The sequence below is a fragment of the Panthera tigris genome, chromosome C2, assembly GCF_018350195.1.
Source record: "Panthera tigris isolate Pti1 chromosome C2, P.tigris_Pti1_mat1.1, whole genome shotgun sequence".
NCBI classification, from domain to species: Eukaryota; Metazoa; Chordata; class Mammalia; order Carnivora; family Felidae; genus Panthera; species Panthera tigris.
In genome coordinates, this window is record NC_056668.1 from 142,347,312 (window position 1) to 142,370,250 (window position 22,939).

The 22,939-nt window shown below is 36.9% G+C and overlaps 1 protein-coding gene and 1 pseudogene across 5 annotated transcripts in view; one reads left to right on the top strand and one right to left on the bottom strand.

Annotated features, from left to right (window-relative positions):
- Nucleotides 1–22,939, bottom strand: part of SLC4A7 (solute carrier family 4 member 7) — a 111,693-nt gene that overhangs the window by 63,898 nt on the left and 24,856 nt on the right. For all 5 annotated transcript variants that reach the window (XM_042956780.1, XM_042956778.1, XM_042956777.1 and 2 more), the window contains exons 2-3: nucleotides 4,730–4,811; nucleotides 359–505 (exon numbers count right to left, since the gene is read on the bottom strand). In XM_042956780.1, coding sequence (XP_042812714.1) covers nucleotides 359–505; nucleotides 4,730–4,811 — 229 coding nt within the window. The remainder of the gene's footprint in view (nucleotides 1–358; nucleotides 506–4,729; nucleotides 4,812–22,939) is intronic.
- On the top strand, nucleotides 4,837–6,449 carry LOC122230650 (annotated as a pseudogene).

Here is a 22,939-nt window from a genome sequence, read left to right on the forward strand (position 1 = left end):
CAGATATTTGTTCCCTGCATATATAAATGATGAGATAAGTAATAGAGAAAAGAAATAAAACCCAAACTGAAGTGTACATGTCAAGACTCAATTATTATGATTCCAAAGCTGGAATACAATGAAGAAAACAAAGGCCCTTCCTTTTTTCACTTCTCCTAAGTAGACCTTAGCCTATAAACTAAGTATCTTTCTTGTAGAAAAAATATTACTTCAATTAGTATTCTTCAAGACTTATAAAATATGTATGTCTAAATTACAGCAGACATAAAATTTAAGAAAGAAAATATTCCACTTTTTTGACAAAGCTTTCCGGGAGAGAATTTTAAAGTGTTAACAGAGAACTACTGTCTTCTCTTACCATAGGAAGGAGACTCCCGTCCATCTTCTTTATCTGATTCTTTATCTTTTCTCCTCCGGTGGTGATGTTTGTGTCCCCGGTGCCTGTGACGCCGACGACTCTCTTTACTAAACGGGACGTGAACACCAATATAAACAGCTCGATGACCTAGCCAAAAGTTCAGAAACATTACTGGTTTTCCAAAAGGGACAAAGGTAATATACACAATAGTATACCAAATTTTACTTTGATAAAAAAGAATTATATATAAGTTAATGTAATTAACAGTGTTATTTCCTGTTCTTTTATTTTACAGAGCACTAAACAGAATGTTACATCATGGGTTAACACCACTGACTGATAAACATACTAGATAAACAGGTTACTTGTGTAAGCATTAGTTTGCAAGGCTAAAAACGTATTTTGAGAAAGAACTCATACTATGCAGACATAAATTTATTCCATCTACATTTAATGTCAACCCTAGGTGACAGAGATTCTTAAGAGATATGTCTTAATGGTAATACTTTATAATCAATATTCACAAATGGACATTTATAAATATTTATTAAAGTTTTGAAAATCCCAAATCAGTAAGGTCCAAATTCCTGAAAGTTACATTAAATGTAAATGGTCCAAATATTCCAATTAAAGGGCATGAATTGTCAGATGGGGGGGGGGCAATACAATAAGGTTATCATATGCTTCTGGAATATAAAAGGTCACTGCTGATGCTGCATTATTCTGAGTTTGTATTGTAACTAACAAAACAGTTATAAAAGGCAGTCTCTGCTTTTGCCCACTAAATAAAACTTAATCAGGGAACTAGGACAGCTAGCAGCACTATGTCAAATACTGAGGCATGAACTTGATTTCTTAAATAGTTTAAGTAAAGTTCCTATCTAAGCTGTGTGAAGTGAAAAGGGTGGTGGGCTACAAATTTAACTAACTTGCAAGCATGCAAAAGCCTTCTGACACACAGCTGCTATTTGTCATTATGTACATTTAAAAATTAACACGCTAAAATATGAATAGTCAAGGACACTCTTTTCCTAAAAATTTCATTAAAATGGCCAGAAAATAAATACTTCAAGAAAATTCAAGATCTTCATCTTTACATGAGATTTGAATGTACAGCCAATCCTCATTATTTGTGAATTCTTTATTTTCCAGTTTGCCAACTTGCTAAAATTTATTTGTAACCCCAAAATCAATACTCCTAGCAATTCTGCAGTCATTTACAAATATCCAGAGCAGCAAAAAATTTGAATTGCCCAAAACACACATACCCAGCTAAGTTTGAAAAAGGTGACACTCTTGATTTGTTTCAGTTACCAATATATTAATATCAGTAAACTAAGTAATCACATTCAAAGTAAAAGAGAACTAGACCTACAGAAATACAATGAATTAAAATTATCTGCTTAAACATCCTCCAGGACCTAGTACTCTGCCTAATATATGGTAGGCCCTAGATTTAAAAAAAAAAAAAAAAAAAAAATTGTAGAAATTAACTACCAATATTTTTTAATGTTACCAGAGAATCCCAAAATTAAAAATCATTTATATAGCACTGGGGTGGGGGGGGGGGGTGGGGGAAGCAATGACGAAAATGTTCTGGAATTAGTGTGATGATGGCTATGCAATACAGTGAACATACTCTAAAAAATTAATTACACACTTTATTTTTTTAATGTTTCTGTATTTATTTTGAAAGAGAAAGAGAGAGGGAGCGAGCACAAGCAGGGGAAGGGTACAGAGAGAGATGGAGAGAGAGAATCCCAAGAAGGCTCCACGCTCAGCCCAGACCCCGACCATGAGATCATGACCTGAGCTGAAATCATGAGCTGGATGCAGGAGCGCCTGGGTGGTTCAGTCAGTTGAGCGTCTGACTTTGGCTCGGGTCATGATCTCGTGGTTTGTGGGTTCGAGCCCCGAGCTGGGCTCTGTGCTGACAGCTCAGAGCCTGGTGCCTGCTTCAGATTCTGTGTCTCCCTCTCTCTCTCTGCCCCCACCCCCACCCTACATACACTCTGGCTCTCTCTCCTTCAAAAATAAATAAACATAAAAAAAGAGTTGGACACTTAACCACCTGAACCACCCAGGTACCACTAATTTATACACTGTAAGATGATAAAATTTACGTTAAATAAATTGTACTTCAGTAAGTAAAAAAAAAAATTATAACAAAACTCATGATTACTATCTAATTTTAGTGAAACTATGTTCTTTTGAACACTACGGAAAAATGTCAATTAAAGAGTCACATTCTCATCACTGTGCCCTGGGAATTACAAAGTTGTACTCAAATTAGTATTAATGGGTTCTGGCACATAGCCCCAGTACACCAAGTGAAAATAAATTATAGGAGTTTCCAATTTAGAAAGAATAGATAAACGGGAATATGCCAGAATCCGAAGATTGGGAGCTCAAGCCTTATCGTTTATTTGGCTCTTATTATCACCCTTGGTGTCCTCTGCTATAACTTTTTCTTTCCTTTTTCTTTAACCTTTAACTTTATTCTGTCAAAGACCTATTCAGACAAACTCTGAGATAAACTTAATCTCTTCCTCAAACTTGATACTGAAATTTAGATACATACAAGGTGCGTAAAGCTAAAGGCTCTGGGGTAAACAAGGGAAGCAAAAGAACAAACATATAGCTAAGTCTGCTCTTCACGTTCTGGGTCACACATATTTGAGGGGTGACATTAAATGTTAAATGATGGATTCACCACACATTTTAATTGATAAAATTATTGCTAAACATTTCAACTGCCCTAGTCCCTGGAATTCACAAAATCTAACCTTAAACTTATAGATAGCAGAGGTTCCTTCTAGAAGCCCTAGTAAGCCTAGACTTTCAAAGTCAATTTTAGGGGTGTCTAGGTGGCTCACTTGATTGAGTGTCCGACTTCAGCTTAGGTCATGATCTCACAACTCATGGGTTTGAGCCCCACGTAGGGCTCTATGCTGACAGCTCAGAGCCTGGAGCCTGCTTCAAATTCTCTGTTTCCTTCTCTGCCCCTCCCCTGCTCATGCTCTGTCTCTCTCTCTCTCTCTCTCTTTCAAAAATTAATAAACATTAAAAAATAAAAAATAAAGTCAATTTTAATAAACAGGGCTTTCTTTCATCTCATAATATGGAGAAGACTTATTTGCCTCTTTCCATGTCCTTTTTAAGAGCAACAGATTAAGGCCCCCATATGGTACCAGCTTTCACAAAAAGCTGTAACTTAAAAATGTAGTTCCCAAAAAGACCCCAAAATAAATCTATCAAAACATTTGCCACAAACACCACCCTAACCAAGTATTCAAGGTTAACGTCACCAGGAAGTCACGTTGATATGCGTCCTCTGACATGATACCTTGAAAAGAGCATGTCACTTCTGAGGTTTGTTCCCCAAATATCTATCATCTCAGTCTGTTCATATAACATTAGACAAACCCAAACTTAGAGACATTCTCTAATCACTACCCTTCAAATATGCTGAGGTCATGAAAAACAAGGAGAGACCAAGAAACCGTCCTAGAGAAGACCAAGGAGATGGGACAACTACATGTACTACCAGATCCTGAACTGTTCAACTGGATCCTGGAACAGAAAATGCATATCAGTACAAAAACTGGTGAAATCCGAATAAAATCTGTATTCTAGTTAACAGAAATATACCAATATCTTTCTTCATTTTCATTAACTTACGATGGTCATGCTAAAATTTAAAAAAGCTGGGTGAAGGGTATACAGGAACACTCTGTACTATCTTTGCAACTCTTCTGTAAATCCAAAATTATTTCAAAAGGAAAAAAAAAAAAAAGAAACCATTTGCCAAGACTTGTTCCTGGAAGACAGACTAGCAAATAATTCATTTGCTCCATAATTCTATGCTGAGGTTATTACAGCACTTCAAAAGGCTGATGTAACAGACCTAGAATATGAACATCTAGATGACAACTAGTGATAACTGCAGCTTATTAGTCTGGCACTCTAGTTTGCTAAAAACACATATTACGTAGCTTGCTAGAAATGAAAAAAAAAAAAAAAAGAATCAACTGATTTTGCAACTGTGGTATTTTAATTTCCCAAGGCAAGTAATGGTAACCACCAATGAAGTCTGAAAACCATAGATTCTGAAATCTACGTTATGTCAATACTTTCAACAAAGATAATCAAGGAATGTTCTATTAACAGATATGAGTATGGTTACATGGGTGTTTGCTGTATTATCCCTTAAACTATATTTAGAAAAGCGTTAAAACATTCTCCCAAATTGTATGCTCTACCTCACAAAAACGAAAAGTTCCACAAATAGCAGGTAAAGTTTAAAGAACAGTAACAAACTTTCATTAGTAATTTATCCTGCTATACACAGGGTATTTTAAACAAACTTACTTTCTAGTTCTTCTTTTTCAAACTTGGTATTCACAGTTGAGCTGGTTTTGCCAAGATCCACAACGGCTTCTTCATCAGGACCCTAAAATGAAATTATTCTCATTTACTCATGACATCAATATACACCAAAGACCTTCTACTAAATAAGGGCATTGTTTGAAATAGTTAAAAAACAGATAACAGATTACCTTCCTCGCAAAGAACCTCGCAAATAATTCAATTCTTATTATAGCTAACTGCATTCTTTTTAAATTATTTTTCTAGGCTTTTCTCCCCCCCAATCCACAGAAGATTATTTCAAAATTTCTTGGTAAGAATTGAGGTGACAATTTTTCACTGGTCCTTCTATGGCAGTTTACTAAGTAACTGGTACGTATATTCACTTCAACAGAAAGACCATCCAGATCAGAAATGAGAGAAAACTGGGGCTGAGGGGTGACCCTTAGATATCAATATGGAATGTTTTCTTTATTGTTCTCTGCTCTTAGGTCCTCTAGTTAAAAGTGAACACCGAATGCAGCTATACTGGGTTGTATTATGGTTCCACATAAAATGATCAAAAATGAGTCTATAGATTAAATATGCAGCACCACTTCCACTTGCAAATTAATCAAGGGCCAATCAAAGTTAAGAAGAACTTTTCATTTCTCTGCCAAGAAAAAGCCGTGACAAACTTTAACCTTTAAGGAGATCCTAACTTTGAGTTGTCTAAGTCTACCTTCATATTTGTTCCCTTCCTCAGTTCAACAAAAAGAAACATCTATATCGTAAAATATTGCAGAGACTGTTTTTAAGAGAATAAAATTTTAGCTTTAACTTCCCTTCTGAAGCTTCTAACTTAACTTTGAAAGAAACGTTATTACGCTCGAGATTCTGTGCCACAGAGAGAGACAGATGAGCAAATTCCCTTCCCTCGAAAAGTCTTCAATTTGAGCTGTAGCCCTCCCTGGACCCTGGCCCGGCATGCGCCAACTGTAGCTGTGCAAGGAAATATTCGGCCTGGCCAACGTTTCCCAACGCTCGGAGGCCTTGCACCTTGTCTAACACGACCACCACAGGGGCACCCAGACTGGGCGGGCAAGGAGGACGCCACCACTTGCAGTTCCTCAGCAAAGTCTATTCCATTTTAATACTAGGGAACAGTGTACAAGGAGGCAACAGTGGACAAGGACTCTGCTATGTCCAACCAAGCCTGGGACCGGGGAGACACGCTGAAGGAAGACTTTCAAGCGTTTGCAAAGAGATGCCAAGGATCCGAGGAAGAGCTGGCCGATACTGCACAAGCCCGGCTGAACTTCGAGAGGAACACGGAGCAGCCCACAGAGTCTGTGCTGCATACGCGGCCCACTGAGGAACCCAGGATACGAAACGTCGTTCAGCAAACCAATCACACCGGAGAGGGCCCAGCCTATGACGCTTTTGCCAAAGAATCAAAGCAAAACATGAATGCAAGGAAAAGGATGGTCAGGGAAGAAGCTAAGAGCCAGAAATGACCTGGAAGGGGCTGGGGGCTTGACGAAGACACAGGTGGATACCCTGGATCCAGTTGTTCGAAGCAGGCAAAAGGATGGGCAACAGGAAATGGGCCCTGTTCTGGCTCAGATGGAATCAAAGTATCACAAACCTTCCAAAAGCAGGAGTAAAGAGCTTTCAAGAAAGAAAATGAATCTAATTCATTCTCTTTGAAGGTCCTTATGCTATGATTGGTACTTTTGCAGGCAACAGAGACCACTGGAGTTATAGAAGAGAATTAAATAATAATAATAATAATAATAATAATAATAGCAACATTAATTACATTATTAATGGTCCACTGAATATTACTTTTCTAGAATACTTTTTTATCCATCCAATTCTAGTACTTTTCAAGTTTTGCAAGACACATTTTCAGCCATTCCCATTTTTATGGGTGATCTTAATAGTCCAGGATCTCCTCTAACACTCAGAATAAACCAGAAAGAACCGTAACGCAGTTAGCTTCTAACCACTGTCAATGTCCAAGCATAAACTGAAAGACTAGTTTAAGAAAGAATCAAATAGGACGTTGGTTAAAATGATCTTCTGAAATCTCCTCCTACTTCTGATCTACAGTATCACACTTTTGTGTATACCTTTTTTCAATATATACACTAGATTCATACACAACTGTTCCTTATTATCTAAACTCTGTGTCTAAGTTCTGAAAATTCAGAAACTGAAACAATTTGATTAAGTTTTTAAATTTTTTTTTTTTAACGTTTATTTATTTTTGAGACAGAGAGAGACAGAGCATGAACAGGGGAGGGGCAGAGAGAGAGAGGGAGACACAGAATCAGAAGCAGGCTCCAGGCTCTGAGCCATCAGCCCAGAGCCCGACGCGGGGCTCGAACTCACGGACCGTGAGATCATGACCTGAGCTGAAGTCGGACGCTTAACCGACTGAGCCACCCAGGCGCCCCTGATTAAGTTTTTAAACAAATCCCCTGCTACCCAAACCCTCAATTATATGCTTCCCAAAACTTCCCCGAAACCAAGAAACAGTACATTAAGGCAATGCAGATCTTGATATCCAAACTTACTTTCTGAAGGTTAGATATCCAAATATATAATCAGATAGATTTGGCTATCAAGAGTTTGTTGTATAGGACTTTGAAGGACTGGTGTTCAATTTAATACAGAAAACTCAGAGAAGCTAAACGACTTACTAAGGTTCCATATCTAAAGGAGTGGGAAGCAGGCTGTGTAGACTCCAAGATATTTTCATATAGTGGACTAACAAAGAAGACCAAAAACAGACACGATTTATGGTTCTTCAAACTGCCTCACAACAATCATACACCCTTAGTAATGAGGAAAGGCTAGAGTAGAAAGTATAGGAATACACACACACACACACACACACACACACACACACACAGAGTACAAGAAAGAGTAGTTAGTAATTACCACCCATTAAGCATGTCACACTCTGAAATTTGTAGCTCTCCTCCAGTGATTTCATGCCCAGGTACAAAACACAAGCAGTCTCCTAAAGGACAATTATCCAAGAGGTAGCATACTGTGTATTCTTAAAGGGATTAACTGCTCTCATTCCAAACTTTCATTAGCAGGAACAATTGCCAAGACAGAAAGCTAGGAAGCAAAACATTTTTCTCTTACCCTAACCAAAAAAAACCTCTTTTCTTTCTACACAGATACACTTACATGTTTAGATGTATTACCAACGCGATCAGCTAACACTCAAAAATAGCTTAAGTTGGACACCTAAACATCTATCATACAAAAATCCTCCCAATATGTCCAAAAAGTGGCATGTTGAAAAAAGGGTGCCATCAGCATATCCCCTCATGACCCACCCAGCTTTGCTCCCGTTCCATAGTGTCTGTGAAGCCTTAACTAAGTCACTTCACTTAAAGCCAAGTAAGAAGATCATTTCATTGTGACTGGGCTTTCAACAATAATGTTTTCATGTGTAACTTGCAGAACAAACTAAAGTTCAAACTTTTAAAGTCTAAAAATTTACAATACTAGTTCTGTAAAGACAGGGTTGGGGGGAGGGTTCGTCTGCATTTCTCCCTTCTCTTAAAAATTTCTCATAGCTTTTCAACAGCTGTGCAACATGAATCAAAAAGGCAACCTGCTATAAATGCATTTACATTAAGGAAGCCACACAAATTGGTCATCTTGACATATTACGAGTAATACAACAAAGTATTCAGGCTGCATAAGGCTGAATACTGAAAATCGCTAACAAAGCCATCAATGCTTCAAGGGGGTAATACATTTCTGAATTAAATAGACTGCATTTTAAATCCTACCATTTTAGGATAATGCTTCAAATATATAACATAAAGTATGTTAATATACCATATAAACTACATTTGCGTTAACATATATACAAAAAAATGCACGTATGTAATAAATCCTCGGAAGGCTAACTTTGAAACAGCTAACCCTGTCTCACACTAATGATTAGGAAAGCAATTACACACACATGTAGTGTGTAGATTTTTTTTGTTACAAACATGTTTAATTTTAGTCATTTAAAAAGAGAATGAATTCAAATTTCTATCTGTTAAAATATCACTTATTTTTACATTAGCATCTAGAAAAAAACTCTTCCTCATTTTTTAACTCCAAGAATATAGTGGAAAACTAAAACTAGTAACAGCAAAGAGCAACCCCTGACATCAAAATGTTCTTAACATCAGATAAGTGACATAGGCCGATGCCTATGAAGTCTTCCTAAAAAGAAATAATGCTAAGGCATTGAGAAAATTCAAATACACGGAAGAATTAAAAAAGCACCCAAAGTATGTCAATGTAAGACTGACTCACTCTAATCTTAAAAAAATTATTTTGCCTTAATGTCGAATTTGTATCCCATTTCTATTTATAAAATAAGGTAACTATTCAGAGTACCAGTGTTCCATAATAAAGAAGAAAATAGATTTAAGAATTAGCCATAAAAGATCATAATGAAAATTTAAATTCTCTATGTATGAAAGGACACATGCACAAGGTTATTTATTTATTGCAGCTTATAACGGGAAAAGACTGGACACAACCCAAGAGTCCCTTAATAGAGGTATGGCTACACACCAATGGAATACCAAGCTACTGGGGGGAAGAAAAAAAAAAAAACAAGGACAGTCTATGTACGGGCGTGAAAAAATATCTAAGATCTATTATAAAATGAAATACACCAAGGTAGAGAACAATATATATGGTCTGCCACTTTCTGTGTAAGAAAACCCCCAGAATAGGAACATCTGATTTTGCATAACAAAACACTGGGAAGGACATACAAGAAAAAGAAAAACTTATTACCCATGGCAGTAGAGACAGACTTCTGAATTCATTATTGTTTACATTGCTTTGATTTATTTTAACTGTGTGAATACAGAGACTTAAGTACGCCATGTTCTGAAAGTCATTTACCTATCTATCTTGGTGCACGGTGGGAGGAGATACTACATGAAAATGCCAAGCACAGGGCATAACCCACCAAAAAGGCTCCCATTTTTACTGAACTAAATGAGGAAACTATTCTGTGTTTCTACAAAAAATGCTTCCCTAGATTAGATAAGCCTTATGAGTTACAAACAAATATCTATTAGTTTCCTAATTAAAAGTGAAGTGAAGGCTTAAAATGTATCCTGAACAGTATTATGGTCATATAGAATTATTTACAGGAAATGCCTACATAAGTATCTAGGAGAAAACGCCAAGATGCTGCAACTAACTTTCATAACAATATAAAACTATTACTTTAAGGGATTGCGGCGGGGGGCGGGGGGGGGGGGGCACCTGGATGGCTCAGTGGGTTAAGCGTCTGACTTCGGCTCAGGTCATGATCTCATAGCTTGTGAGTTCAAGCCCCACGTCGGGCTCTATGCTGACAGCTCGGAGCCTGGAGCCTGCTTCCGATTCCATGTTTCCCTCTCTCTCTGCTCCTCTCCCACTTACTCTCTCTCCCTCCCTCAAAAACAAATAAACAATAAACAAAATTTTTTTATTTTTAACGTTTATTTATTTTTGAGACAGAGAGAGACAGAGCATGAATGGGGGAGGGTCAGAGAGAGGGAGACACAGAATCCGAAACAGGCTCCGGGCTCTGAGCTGTCAGCACAGGGGCCCGATGCGGGGCTCGAACTCACGGACCGCGAGATCGTGACCTGATCCGAAGTTGGCGCACAACCAACTGAGCCACCCAGGCGCCCCTAAACAAAATTTTTTAAGAGTTTTTTTTAACATATTGTAAATTCAGACATACCTAAAAGAACTTGTTAAAATTCACCCGCCGTTGCTCTACATTAGACATGCTGATTCAGGAGGCTGAGATGAAGAACGAGTGTGTCTATGTATAATGACCTCCTTATGTGATTCTGATGCACACCGAAGTTTGAATACCACGTCCTTGGGTTATGATTCAGACTGAAGTCCTACATATTTAAACTGCTCTTCACTAAAGACTGCTTCGTGCCCTTAATCATTTTAGTAGGCCTGCCTGGGACCACTGCCAGCTTCATTTACATGGTTTTGATCCTTCAGAAAATGAAAAGTACATTCCAATTCACAATACTGTAAAATTATTATACACTTTCATTGTAATACACAGAACCCCAAATTTATTAGTAGAGTTCTAAAAGTTGATCTGTATGTTAGAAGATTACCCTCAAAATGTGCAAGGTAATTTACCAAAGTATATATAAATAACAATGTTGTCCCCCAAAATACAAATTTCCTCCAAATAATTCCAATTCCCAACCATATCCCCAACTACCACCAAGAGGTGAACTTAATTAGAAAATTTTAAATTTATGGCCAAAAAGCTTAAGAGTAAGGCAAATAATCTTTCCTAATCCAGTTAAAGGGAGATCAATAATCAATGACCACCATTTCATAAAATAAGAGCCAAAGAATGATATTCATAGTTTCTAAAGAAGTCATTTAGTATTTTTTAATTCATTCATTACTCTAAAAAAAAAAAGCAGAAAAGAAATAAAAGGTATATGGGAAATTACTGCAAATTTAAAATTGCAAATATTATTTTTATTTTTTTAATGTTTATTAATTTGAGAGAGAGAGAGAGAGAGAGAGCGTGCACATGCAAGCAGGGAAGGGGCAGAGAGAGGGAGACAGAGAATCCCAAGTAGGCTCTGCGCAGTCAGAACAGAGCCCAAAGCAGGCATCAATCTCACGAACCCTGAGATCATGACCTCAGCCAAAATCAAGAGTCAGACACTTAACACACTTAACTGACTGAGCCACCCAGGCGCCTGTAACTAAAAATTTTAAACTCAGGCAATCATGCAATCCCCACAGGAAAAAAAAAAAAGAAAATTTTGAAGCCTTGAGAAAAATGCTTTGTCCCCAGACACAGGAGGAACTGGGCAGATTCAAACACTGTAACAAAAAGCCTTCAGAAATTTATTTCAAATACCACCGTTAAAACTAAAGACAATGAGTTTTAAAAGAAAAATTTCAAAAGAAAAAAGTGAAGAAATGAAAGAATGTTAAGAGTAAGAAAACTGAAAGAGGTATGGGGCAATAAAAACTGGCAAGTAATGGCCTCCAACAGTAAAGAGGATCACTGGAGACACTCTACTGTCACACGCTTCATTATAAGGCACAAGAGTCATGGGCAAATGGAAAGCCTCATCAGGGTTCTACTTGAAATTATAAATCACAAATATTTGTTACTTTATTTCTATGAGGAGATGCATTCATGCCAAATTCTAATTCAGTACATACACACCAAAAAAACATACAGAAATCGCTTGTTTTAGGGTTATCAAGTATGTATATAGTTATTAACAGAAATAAGCATAGTAACAAAATCCATTTCCAAAACAGGTTTTTAAAGAAACGATGTAGACTTCATTGGTGGTATAAATGCATAGAAAGGCACAGGCATTCTGTACCAAAGGGAAGAAACCATGCACGCACAAAGATCCAATAGATGTTTTTCAGCAAAAGAAGGCCCAGTAGGTTTCCTATCATGATTCCCCATCTTCAGTCAGCATGGGGTTCTCATTACCTAGGTATTTTTAGAGTTCCATTGCATTTTTCTAGTGAAAACCCAACAGGAGACAGGCAGGAAATCCCTTAGCAATATGGTCTGTTTGCCTCTTCTTCCCCTGGATAATACCCCTGGATCCCCATAAATCCAACAGATGACGAAAGAAATCTCATTCATTTAAAGACTAGCAATTGGGGCGCCTGGGTGGCGTAGTCGGTTAAGCGTCCGACTTCAGCCAGGTCACGATCTCGCGGTCCGTGAGTTCCAGCCCCGCATCAGGCTCTGGGCTGATGGCTCAGAGCCTGGAGCCTGTTTCCGATTCTGTGTCTCCCTCTCTCTCTGCCCCTCCCCTGTTCATGCTCTGTCTCTCTCTGTCCCAAAAATAAATAAAAAACGTTGAAAAAAAAAAATTAAAGACTAGCAATTAAGGAACTCATCCATTCATTCAACAAGTATTTAGTGAGTGTATACTGTGTGCCAAGCATTATGCCAGGTACCAGGGATATATCAGAGAATGAAAAACTAATACAGTCAAATGTCCAGCTCAACAATTACTTTACAGCTGCGTGGCTCCCAGTGATGAGAAATCCAGAGGTGAATGAATTGTCTTTTCCGTTCCTAATGAATAAATGAGACCTCATAGGTATCGACAGGTTTTACTTTTTTGGTTCAATTTTCTGATTTTATATGTACATTTGACACACACACACATGCACGCGCACACACACGCGCACAAAGCTTAAGTGACTTAAGATCACACTGAGCTGGTCAAAGAACTAAAATTAAACGCCAGGTCTCTAGTCCCAATTAGATGGGTTCTTTATCCACTAGACAACAGACCAAGGTCACTAAAACATATGTTGAGGACACATAGTACTGTTTCTTTATACCGTTTCTCAAAACATAATCACATATTTGTGTAACTACTTCTTTGGCTTTCTTGACATGTTTATGCAACTACTCATTTAACTTCTTTCTACTATCTTCCAGTAGAAAAATAAGTTCCAAGATGCAGGAAATCGTGTCTGTTTTCCTCACCAGTATATCCTAACATTGAGCAGGACTCTTAGTTAAGTTCTCTAATAAATACCTGAACGTCGAGTATGTTTCAAAGGACAAGACACTCGGCTAAAAATTTATACTGGATTCACTCAAAAACTCCTTACGAACACAATTAAAGCTCAAACATACAAAGGTACTCAATATTTTGAAATTTAGTAAATTGGTTTAAAAACAAAAAAGCCCATCATCGACACATGATAAAACCTAAATTCAATTCACAAGCAGGAATTCGCAGCATAATCAAACAAATGAGGTTTTATTTGAAACAGATTTTATAACTACATAACACATTTCACTAATTCTTCGCCTAAGTCATTTTCCTACCTGCAAAAGCAAAATCTGTGATGTGTATTTTCTTGGCCAAATGATCAAAAGTCAAACTTTAACATGTCAAAGGCATAATATTGAGGAAAAAAGAAAGGCAAAGATTAACAATATATTCATAAATCTAGTCACATCCTTTTTTGACACTTGAGATTTACAAAATCTGTTATTAAAACAGCATCAGAAGATGCCTACCACAAATTAATCTCTTTCCCAACAGCCTGGCCAAAAAGAATTTTTAAAAGCCTTATTCAAGTAATATTAACTGATCAAAAACCAAATTTTATAGAATAATAAAGATGCCACAAACATTGCTAACTTTTCACAAGGAGTTACTCTTTTCAGCAGATGACTTCCACAGCCAAGGACACAGAGGATGATACTATTCTAAGCCAGTGCTAATAAGCCTGACATTTCTTCAAGTTTCACTATTAAACTGAAAAAGCCAAATCTGTTTGTAAATAAAACACAAGATCACAACTAGATACATACAGGTAACTTCTTCTCCAGGCGAAATCTTTCCATGGTAACGTATAAATGCCTTGTCTTTGACAACGTAATGCTGTTAAGTCCCTTGAAGATTCCAGGGACAGTGAGTACATATCTGATTTAGGTCACTGTGCTTTGCACAGATGAACTCTTCTAAGTTGCTCTCATGGTACAGCCAATCACAGTCTTCTACGTTACCTAATCTTCCAAGCTAATAACTTATACAGGGTCACAGAAGAGACTTAGAGTATAATACACACATTTAGTTGTAACTGAAAACACCAAAAGAGAAACAAAGCAACCAGTTTTCAACGGAAACCTTTCTGCAAGGTTAGTTCAAAAGACAACATACTCTAAAGCTATAAGGGGATGACTGGAGGGAGGGAAGGAAAAACTGCCAACAACATTGCTGGTTAAATCTAGCCCTTTCACTTAATTCCAGTTAAGACCCAAAGATGTTTTCACCGAAAAAAAAGTCTTGTCTTATCATTACCACATTTATGCCAACTTGGTGTAACTATATTAATAGCAAGACGAGGAAATCATATTATGGTTTATAATTATTCTAACCAAAATGAAGTATTCATATGGATAACCGCTAAATGAGAAGCACCGCTCCAACTTTCAGACTCAAGATCTTACACTCAAAAAATGACAGAAGACCTCAAAGGGCCTTTGTTTACACAAGTTTAACACCTGTATTTATCACAGTGGAAGTAAAACTGAGAAAGCTTTAAAATATTTAAATTCAACTTAAAACAATAAAATCATTGCATGTTAACGTAAATAACATTATTGAAACATAATCATTTCCAAAAATAAAATATTTAGTGAGAAAAAAGACTTTTACATTTTTGGTCATCTCTAATATCTGACTTATTAGAAGACAACTAGATTTTCACATCCACTTCTCTAATTGAGGATACGATTTATTTGATTGAATTATATAAAAAATCCCGGGTTGGGGAACCTGGGTGGCTCAGTCGCTTAAGCGTCCAACTCTTCATTTCTGCTCAAGCACGATCTCGCAGTTCATGAGATCGATCCTCGTGTCACGCTCTGCATGGACAGCACGGGGTCAGCCTGGGATTCTCTCTCTCCTCTCTGCCCCTCCCCTACTCGCTCGTGTGTGTGTGTGTGTGTGTGTGTGTGTGCGCGCGCGTGTATGTGTGTGCATGCACGCGCATGCTCTCTCTCAAAATACACAACTAAAAAAAAAAAAAATCCAGGTTCACATAATACTGTTGGAAAGGGGAAGAATGTTTTAATATTCTTTTCAAGTAAGGTGGATATTCCTCTTTGATACCTATCACCAAACTTAAGAAGTAGTCTTTTTTCCTTATTTATTTATTTGTTTGTTTATTTATAAGTAAGCTTTACACCCAAGGTAGAGATCAGGACCCTGAAGTTGAGTCACATGGCTCTACTGAGCCAGCCAGGCATCCCAAAAGTAGTCATTTCTTAAATGTCAGTTTGCAAGGTGGAATCTAAAACAATTTCAAATGATGGGGCACCTGGGTGGTCAATCAGTTAAGCGACCAACTTCGGCTCAGGTCATGATCTCACAGTTTTTGAGTTCGAGTCCCGCAGCAGGCTCTGTGCTGACAGCTCAGAGCCTGGAGCCTGTTTCAGATTCTGTGTCTCCCTCTCTCTCTGCACCTCCCCCTCTCACACTCTGTCTCTCTCAAAAATAAAGAAATATATTAAAACAAATAAAACAAATGAATGCTGTTACACACTGTATACTGAAATCCACTGGTCTATCATGCACTTTGAATGGCTCACCCATTTGCAAAATATGTTTTCACTGGGTAGTAGAAACTTTCCAAACTTCACATTTCATTATGCAATTTTTAAAAAATTACACTTGTTAAGATCAGTAATCTTATCAGAGACATTCAACTACTAAGAAACTGACAAGGTCAGGCTGGCAGACACGTTTTCCAAATTTTCTTTTTTATCATGAAAGCTAGATTTATTATCACTGGTAACAAATATTACCAGCTGTTTTTCCTGAAGTGGCAGGTTCACTCATTTCATAGCTTTTTAAAGAAATATCTGCCAAATGTGAAGTCTGAATAAACCACAGTTTAGTCTGCAGTTTTTCTTTCAAGTAAAAGGGCAGCTAGTTTGAACTCACATTTCAAGCAGTCACACCAGTGTTTTTTACTCCAGACAATTACTGGTACTTCAGTATGTAGCACAAAGTGTTTTCATGCATACTTCCTATTTTCTCATTCAGAATATTAAAGCAATGTGCACTCAAAGGCTCAGATTTACTAAAATAGTTTTTACTGCTTCATCAGGACATCCTTAAGTGAAAAATTCATTTCCCTTTTTAAACAGAGAATGCCTCCCAGTGCTGTTTGGTACCTCTGCCTTGTGTTGGGCTAAGAGACCAGCAGTTTCACTCATCATTGTGTCTGCACCACCAATACAAATTCCAAAACAGTGGAAAAAGCAAATAATGTCTTAGCACTACTATAAAAATAGTTTTGACCTTACAGATCCCCTGATCTCAGGGACTGGCAGGGGTCCATGGACAGCACTGCTAAAGTACTGCAAAAGGCTTTATGTTTAAAATATAGAATTAAAGACTTGTGGGTGTGGGGGCACCTGGCTGGCTCGGTCTGTGCAGCATGTGACTCTTGGTCTTGGGGTCATGAGTTGAAGCCCCACACGGAGCACAGCATTGACTTAAAAATAGATAAGTAAATAATGAATAAGTAAATAAAGTGTTGTGAGTGGATTATATTCTTTTTAGTTTCTCTATGATGTTGTTTGTGTAACATTTTATTTATTTAAGAATTGTAAAAAGGCTTTTTTTTTAATATTTTTTTATTTTTGAGAGAGAGAAAGAGAACAGAAGCCAGGGAGGGACAGAGAGAGGGGAACAGAGGATCGGAAGCAGGCTCTGTACTGACAGCAGACAGCCCTAGGACTCAAACTCACGAACTGTGAGATCATGACCTGAGCTGAAGTCGGACACTTAACCAATTGAGTCACCCAGGCGCCCCCAACAAACATTTTAAAGAACGAAGACTAAAAAGTATCATTCTGTTATTCTGGGTTTCTAGAAAATAATAAAAATACTTATTGAGCACCTATTATGCGCCAAAACTATGCTAACGACGATTGCATATATCCTATTTTTCTATAGCACATTTAACCTTCAGATATTTCATTAAATCCTCTCAACTCTAACTAAAGCTCAGAGATGTTAAATTACTTCTGCAAAGTCACAGATCTGGTAAGCAGTAGGTTTAGGATTCAAAACTAGTCTTTCTCGGCCCATGCTTTTCCTCTACTCCAACTATGCATAAAGAAATGTAAGGGAAAAAAATTCCAACTATAAAAGATTAAAACAAAATTCTAACTGAACATGAATGAAAAAAATGTCTACCAAATTCATATAAAATATAATCTCAATTAAACTAAACACATTCTTTTTGGATAGACATATTTGCTCCCCGGTACCATCAAAGTCTTTACTTTAACAAAGCAAATAAATGGCATTTTCTATAGAAATATCTATTTCCCAAAAATGTAATCTTAAATTCACTGAAGACCTATACCAGATTAAGAATTAGAAGCCCCAATGGCATCAAGTTACACTAAAGCATATAATTTATCATATTTTAAAAATATTCAACCTTTCCGTGATTTATACTTGGCAAATAAACATAAATTTTAAAAAAGCAAACAGAAATCAGAAAAACTGATTTCAAAAATTCTCAATACATCACACCCAGAATAAAAAGCATCTGCAAACAATCAGGTTCAATACCAATTCCTACAATAGCCTCTTGAAATTTACCTCCTATAGAAAATCTTGGCCCTCCCCACTAGTATTTAAGAGCTTAAAACCCTGGTCAGGCATAGGTCTCCCCCAGCTGGATTATAAAACCCTGAGCACAGGGATTTAGGTAGAAGAAGGGGGAGGAGGATGGGCAGGGGAAGAGAAAAGGAAGGTTAAGAGCTCCCAGGGAGACAAGAAGGAATCACATACATAGATTTTTAATTTCCAAAATTGCAAAACAAAATTAACTCTTCATCAAAATACAAAAGATTCATTTCTCCAACATGCTCCCTGCTGTGATGGTATCTTGGGCACTACAAAGCCAATATTCAAATTAAATGTTAGAAATCAAGTTTACAGATTAAATAGAAAGGTAAAGTTTTATTCCACTACTCTCGATAAAAAGCTATTAACTCAATATCTAAGCTCAGGAATTTTAACCTGGCTATTTCTTTAAAGATTTTTCACTTTTATGTAATAGCAATCCTTATTTTTTAAGGTGATCTACTGAGATATGGTCGACATGTAGAAATCTGTACATATGAAATACATACAACTTGATGAGTTTGGGAATAAATACACACCCATAAAACCACCACCACCACCAAGGCCAAAGACTTGCCTGTCACCTCCCCAATTTATTACTACTACTACCACTACTACTATTATTATTATTATTATTATTATTATTATTATGTGTTTATGTGTGGTAAGAACACTTGTCTTAGTCTGTTAAAAAAATGTAAGTATACAATACAGTATTGTTAGCTGCATACTGTTACTGTGTAGTGTATAACACATATCCAGAACTTAATCATCTTGTGTAACTGAAACTTTGTACCCTTTGACCATCACCCCCCTCATTTCGTCCTGGCAATCATCCATTCTACTCTCCACTTCTATAAGTCTGCAATAAGTGAGATCCCACTGTATTTGTTATTCTGTATCAGGCTTCTTTCATTTAGCCATACACTTATGTAAATCAAAACGGTCTCCTTTATTCCCTTGTTCTCTCTGCTCCATTTTCAACCTTGTCTCCATTTCTGTAATGCAAACAGAAGTATATATATGCCTACAAAAAAAGGTAGCCACGTTACAAGTCACTGTTATGTACATAACAATTTAAAAATACATCCTAGAGATTCTTCGGTATGAGAACACAGCAACTACATTTTGAAGTAAATTATTAAATTAACCTGCATGTGGTGGAAGAAATCAAGTCTTAACACAAGTCTCCCCAAAGAAGTATTCCTCACATACCACATCCACTCACCAGACAGAGGTGCTTTCTGTTTCCATCTTGTAACTGTTCTCTCATAACGAGAGTCGCCATCATAACTTTAAATAATATCTCATTTTAGGCAGTATCTGCTAATTTTACAAAAAGAAAAACAAGGATTTTTCACACACCACTCCCCTGACATACACACATACACACACACACCTTTTTCACATACAATCTCTTCAATATCTGTTTTGAATTAGATTTTTATTTTTATATCAAGACTGATTAACATTTACATTCTGTACAATATTTATAATAAGCCTTCGAAGCTGTGTCCTCTGGTGAATTCTAAAATTTTGAAATCCATGTTAAAAAACATTTAGAGTATAAGGATCACTTAAACATTACTATCTAGTTCCAGAATCAAGATTTATGATTGGACCATTAGAAAATGTCACTAAACCTCTGACACTCAAGAAACTCGCAAGTATTAAAGTAGATCTCTTTCAATGTGACTTCAATATAATGAGAATAAAAAGAATCTGCCTAAAAATGATAAAATTATTGACTAGATACCAAAAGCAATCCTTAAACTGCAAAATACTGAAGACTTCAGTCTTTATACAAGTCATAAGATTCCACTATCTCTAAGATCATCTATTCCCAATAAAATCATGAAAAAAAGTTGGGGGAGGGGGAGCACTTTGCCTAACATTCCAGTACACTATAAAACTATGATAATGAAGACTATGGTATCAGCACAGAAATAATAAATATATTAAATATTTTGTAAGACAAAAGAGAGTCACGAAACAGAAAGGAATGCATTTATTAAATGCAAAGACTTCTTTGGTTTTCCATTGTTGAAATACAGCTGTCTACAGCAAACCAGAGGTAAAAATTAATTCTAGGTGGATTAAAGATAATTAGAAGGGTAGGGGTGCCTGGGTGGCTCAGTCGGTTGAGTGTATGACTTCAGCTCAGGTCATGATCTCACAGCTTGTGAATTCGAGCCCTGCATCAGGCTCTGTGCTGACAGCTCAGAGCCTGGAGCCTGCTTTGGATTCTGTGTCTCCCTCTCTCTCTCTCTGCCCCTAACCCACTCACATTCTGTCTCTGTCTCTCTCAAAAATAAATAAATATGAAAAAAAATTTTTTAAAGATAATTAGAAGGGTAATATCTAAAATTTAAAACGGTATTTTATATTATTGGAGTTAGGATATATTCTTAGGCAAGATGAGAAATCTAGAAGCCATAAAGAAAAAGACTGACACAGATTTATTTCACTCTATTTAAAAAAAAAAAAAAAAAAATCAGGGGTGTCTGGGTGGCTCAGTCAGTTAAGCGTCCGACTTCAGCTCAGGTCATGATCTCGTGGTCCATGAGTTCAAGCCCTGCGTCGGGCTCTGTGCTGACAGCTCGGAGCCTGGAGCCTGCTTCGGATGCTGTGTCTCTCTCTCTCTCTCTGCCCCGCCCCTGCTCAAGCTCTGTCTCTCTCTCTCTCTCAAAACTAAACAAACATTAAAAACAAAATCAAACATTTCTCTAAAGCAAAGAACATCACAAAGAGACGAGGTAGACACAAGGAAATATACGTAGACACGACGGACATGGCATTAAATCTCTCTCCTACCAGAAACTTCTTGATGTAAAAACGAAGTGAAAGGAACACAGAAATGGACAAAGAATATGAACCAAGTGATTCCCTTAAAAGAAAATACAGATGACCAATAACCATATGATAAGATGGACACTCTCACTAGAGGTTAAGCAAATTTTACTCCTCAGATTAGGAAAAAAAAAAAAAAATTGTAATTAGCATCTAAAGCTGATGAAGGTAAAGAGACACAGACATTCTCATAATTCTCAGTGGGAATATAAATTTCTCAACTTATATTTTTGGAGAATAAGCTAGCGAGAATCCATTTTATTTTAATCTTTAAGAATATTCTTTGTGCAGCAATATAACTTCTGAGTATCTACCCCACAGAAATAAAAGCACCAAAATATTTAGATAAGGTCAAGCATGCTTACTGTTCAAACTAGCAAAAACAAAACACAACCTGAAAGTAAACAAACAGAAATAGTTAATTACCATTACACAGTAGTAGAATATAAAGAATGAGACAGAACTAGGAGGTTGTACTCAAGAATATCAATTAATATGTTAAGAAAAGCAAACTGCAGAATTATTATGTTTAATACAATCACATTTTCATGTTTTACAAAGGGTAAAACATATTTGTGAGTAACTGTTTCTATGAACATAGACAAAGTACAGGGGAATAATACATTGGTCTGTTTCAACAAAGATCATGGTTCTCTAAAGATGTTAAGTATATAGTATATAGTATAAGTATATAGTATAAAATTTAATACCAAAGATAAACATTAAAAAGTCACTAAAAATGAAAAATTATCAGTTTAGTCAATTCTTCAAAACTATGACCAATTCATGTTTTAATAAATACAACTTTGATACGGAGGCAAGTAACACTATGAAAGCATATTTCACAAGGTCAGAAGATGGTTCAAAATTTTCCTCAACACATTCCCATTTTTTTTTTTTTTTAATGAATTTGTAGTTAGGAGTCTGTTTCTTGGTTTGCCTCTCTTTTTTATTCCTTTGCTCATTTGTGATGGGTTACCAGGTGGGAGGTGGGTGGGAGAATGGGTAAAACAGGGGATGGGGATTAAGGAGAGCACTTGTGGGAGCACAGGGTCTTGTATGGAAGCGCTGAATCACTGTATCATACACCTGAAACGAATACTGCACTGCATGTTAACTATACTAGAATTTAAATAGAAACGTAAAAAAAAAGAATAAATTTGTAGACACAGTGGGAAGAAACTAGCATTTTCTCAGCATCCTGGTCAGAAAATTACATAATCACATAAACTGATTTTTCTATCATCTTAAATTCAGGAAAAAATAATACAAAAACAGAATTCTAATTGTGAATTTTAATCAGCCAAAGGGGAAAAAAATCTAGAAACGTTAAGTGTGGTGTAGAATTGTACAGGAATCAAAATGATTTTAAAAACATGAAATCTGCATTTAAGTTCCCTTTACAAATGTGAAGTCACTTTTCCAGTACAGCAGTCCCCTGACCAGCGGGGGATTCGTTCCAACACCCCCAGGGGATGCCTGAAACCACGGATGGTACCAAACCCCGTATATGTCCTTCCTGTGCATACAGCTATGTATAATTTGCATACACAGGACATTAACAACAATGATAAAATAGAACAATCAGAACTACATACTATAATAAGTTATGTGAATGCAGTCTGTCCCCCTCAAAGTATCTCACGGTACTCACCCTTCTTCTTGGGATGATGTGAGATAATAAAATGCCTCCATGAGGAGATGAAGTGAGGTGCGTGACAGAGGCACTATGATGTGTGTTAGGCTGCACTGGCCTTGTGACAACAGTCAGAAGGAGGATCATCTGCTTCTAGACCTCCCTCATGGCAAGTGAAACTACTGACGGGCAAGGACGACCACAGAGGAACACAATACCGGCGTAATGGCTAACGATGTAAAGGATGCTGCTGACACAAAGCAAAGGACCCAGAGTTTCTTAATCTGCCCAGGAAAAAGGGGGGGGGGGGAGGTGGGGGAGCCGCATTTTTTCTTAATTAAAAGAAAAACATGTTTTAAATTCTTTAACTTAAATTGCTACATTCTCATATTTTCCTAAACTCTTAAAAAAAAGAGACGTGGGAAGAACAATCTCCCTTAACAGCAATGGACAGGAATTTAGTTGTATTTCTTACTACACATAGACCTACACTGGGGTCAT